This window comes from Nelumbo lutea, chromosome 4, assembly GCF_056320005.1.
Source record: "Nelumbo lutea isolate HS-2025 chromosome 4, American lotus-T2T, whole genome shotgun sequence".
In the NCBI taxonomy this organism is placed as follows: domain Eukaryota; kingdom Viridiplantae; phylum Streptophyta; class Magnoliopsida; order Proteales; family Nelumbonaceae; genus Nelumbo; species Nelumbo lutea.
Window position 1 is genome coordinate 96732103 of NC_142687.1, and position 1920 is coordinate 96734022.

The 1920-nt window shown below is 36.3% G+C and overlaps 1 protein-coding gene across 1 annotated transcript; it reads left to right on the forward strand.

Moving 5' to 3' along the window:
* Positions 1-399: 399 nt before the first annotated feature.
* On the forward strand, positions 400-1143 carry NEET (2 iron, 2 sulfur cluster binding protein). The gene is made up of 2 exons (XM_088984330.1): positions 400-764; positions 843-1143. Exons 1-2 carry the CDS (start codon positions 490-492, stop codon positions 943-945), a joined length of 378 nt encoding a protein of 125 aa, XP_088840456.1. The 5' UTR covers positions 400-489; the 3' UTR covers positions 946-1143.
* Positions 1144-1920: the final 777 nt, after the last annotated feature.

Sequence of the window (1920 nt, forward strand, 5' to 3'; positions counted from 1 at the left end):
AAAAAAAAATCAAAAGCAACATATAAATAAATTATAAACTTTAATCCTATAAAGTTAGAATTGAAAATTTTGTAAGAATGCCTGGTATATATGCGGATATCATGACCTAATGGGATGAATTAGCCAAAACCCAAACCTAATTCGAGTAAAAATTTCAAAACCCTAACTCGACCCTAAACCAAATATAGTTGAACCTAATCCAACCGGGTTTACCATTTAACCCGACCTATTGACATCCCTAAATATTCGTGCGACAGTCCTGGAGTATTCGGATTGGTTAGCGTGTCATTTCTTGGTCCACCCAGATTTATCCCCTCAGGCCTCAACCATGAGAGCGTGCTCTCCACAAGTTTGCCTCAGTCTCCCAGCAAAAAAGTGTTCACACACTCGAACGCACCTACCCACCCATCCACCAACCTTCTCTCTCGTTGCAAACAACAGTTCAGAAGAACACAGATCTGATCTCGGGATTAGAAACATAGAGGTAGAATGGCGTTCATCTTAAACATGGCCGGCGCTCGATTCTCGTACAGTCCATCGCCGGTGGATGGATTGGCAACGCATTATTGTCGGCACGGTGATGGAATTGGACGCGGAGGAAGCGTTAAGCCGATTTTCTCTCCGGCGCCTTTGTACACGAGTTCCAGGCGTAGTATGGTTGTTAGAGCAGAAGCAATAAATCCAGAAATCAGAAAAAGCGAAGAGAAGGTGGTCGACTCCGTCATCGTCTCCGAGCTATCCAAGCCCCTCACCGCCTACTGCAGGTAATATCTACAAGAATATTCTGCTAATTAAGTGTAAGAATTGTGAACATGTGCGATTGATAGTCGTTATATCGGCAGGTGTTGGAGATCGGGAACTTTCCCTCTGTGCGACGGGAGTCATGTGAAACATAATAAAGCCACTGGGGACAATGTTGGCCCTCTGCTCTTGAAGAAGCAATAGGTACAATAGTACTGATGGTGAATTAATAATGGAAAATTCTGCTTCTGAAACTGTGAACTGTCTTCGTCTTTTACCTTTCTCTCTCAATTAAGGAATTTCCATGTGGCTTCTGTTTGAGATTGGGATTAGTTGATGAATTGTTCAGGCTTTGCTAAATTGGATCAATTGATTTAGTAATCTATTAGCTATTGAGCAAAACTACTTGTTTCCATGTAAAAGGGGTGAAAATATAATTGAAATTTTAACAGATTGAAAAACTTTTACAGGAGCAACAATTGTTAATTTTAATTTCAAAGGGTTACCAAACCAAAATACGAGTAAGAGGAAAACAAGGTAGAAGAATCCTCCATGATGAGTCCGAATCCTTAGCCTTGGGTTTCATTTGCACTTGCATCCAGGAAACGGGAGGGAAAAACCTTGTTTTATTTGCAGAGATTCAAATCAAATACGGGATATCAATGGAATTAAAATTGCAATCGATTTAATAAATTAATTAAAAATGATCAGGATATCTTATAATATTAATAAAATGAATTTGATATTGAGTATCGTGAATAAAATAATGAACTTTATGAAACTTGAACCAGTGACTCTTTGATCAAAATACATCATTCAAAATACTAAGTGTATATATCGAACTAAAAGGGGTGAATCCATACTCAATCCAATTACGAAGGAATTGCATTCCGATCAATTTAACTGGATCAAATTTGAATTTAGATATTCCCTGAAACTAAATACATGTTCTTGAATTCCTTGGTTTTAAAACATGTTTTTATCTGATTATTTCCATAAAACATGTAATTTCTATACTATAAAACTTGTTTTTGTTTTATAAACCATTATTTTGATGATTCCAAAATTATTATTATTTTTTTAAATAAAACCAACTTATTTTTTCCTTTGAAAACAAAAATAAAATTGAAGAGCATATTTTTATTTTTTTGCTGTTGTGGCAATTCCAAAAGCAAATGA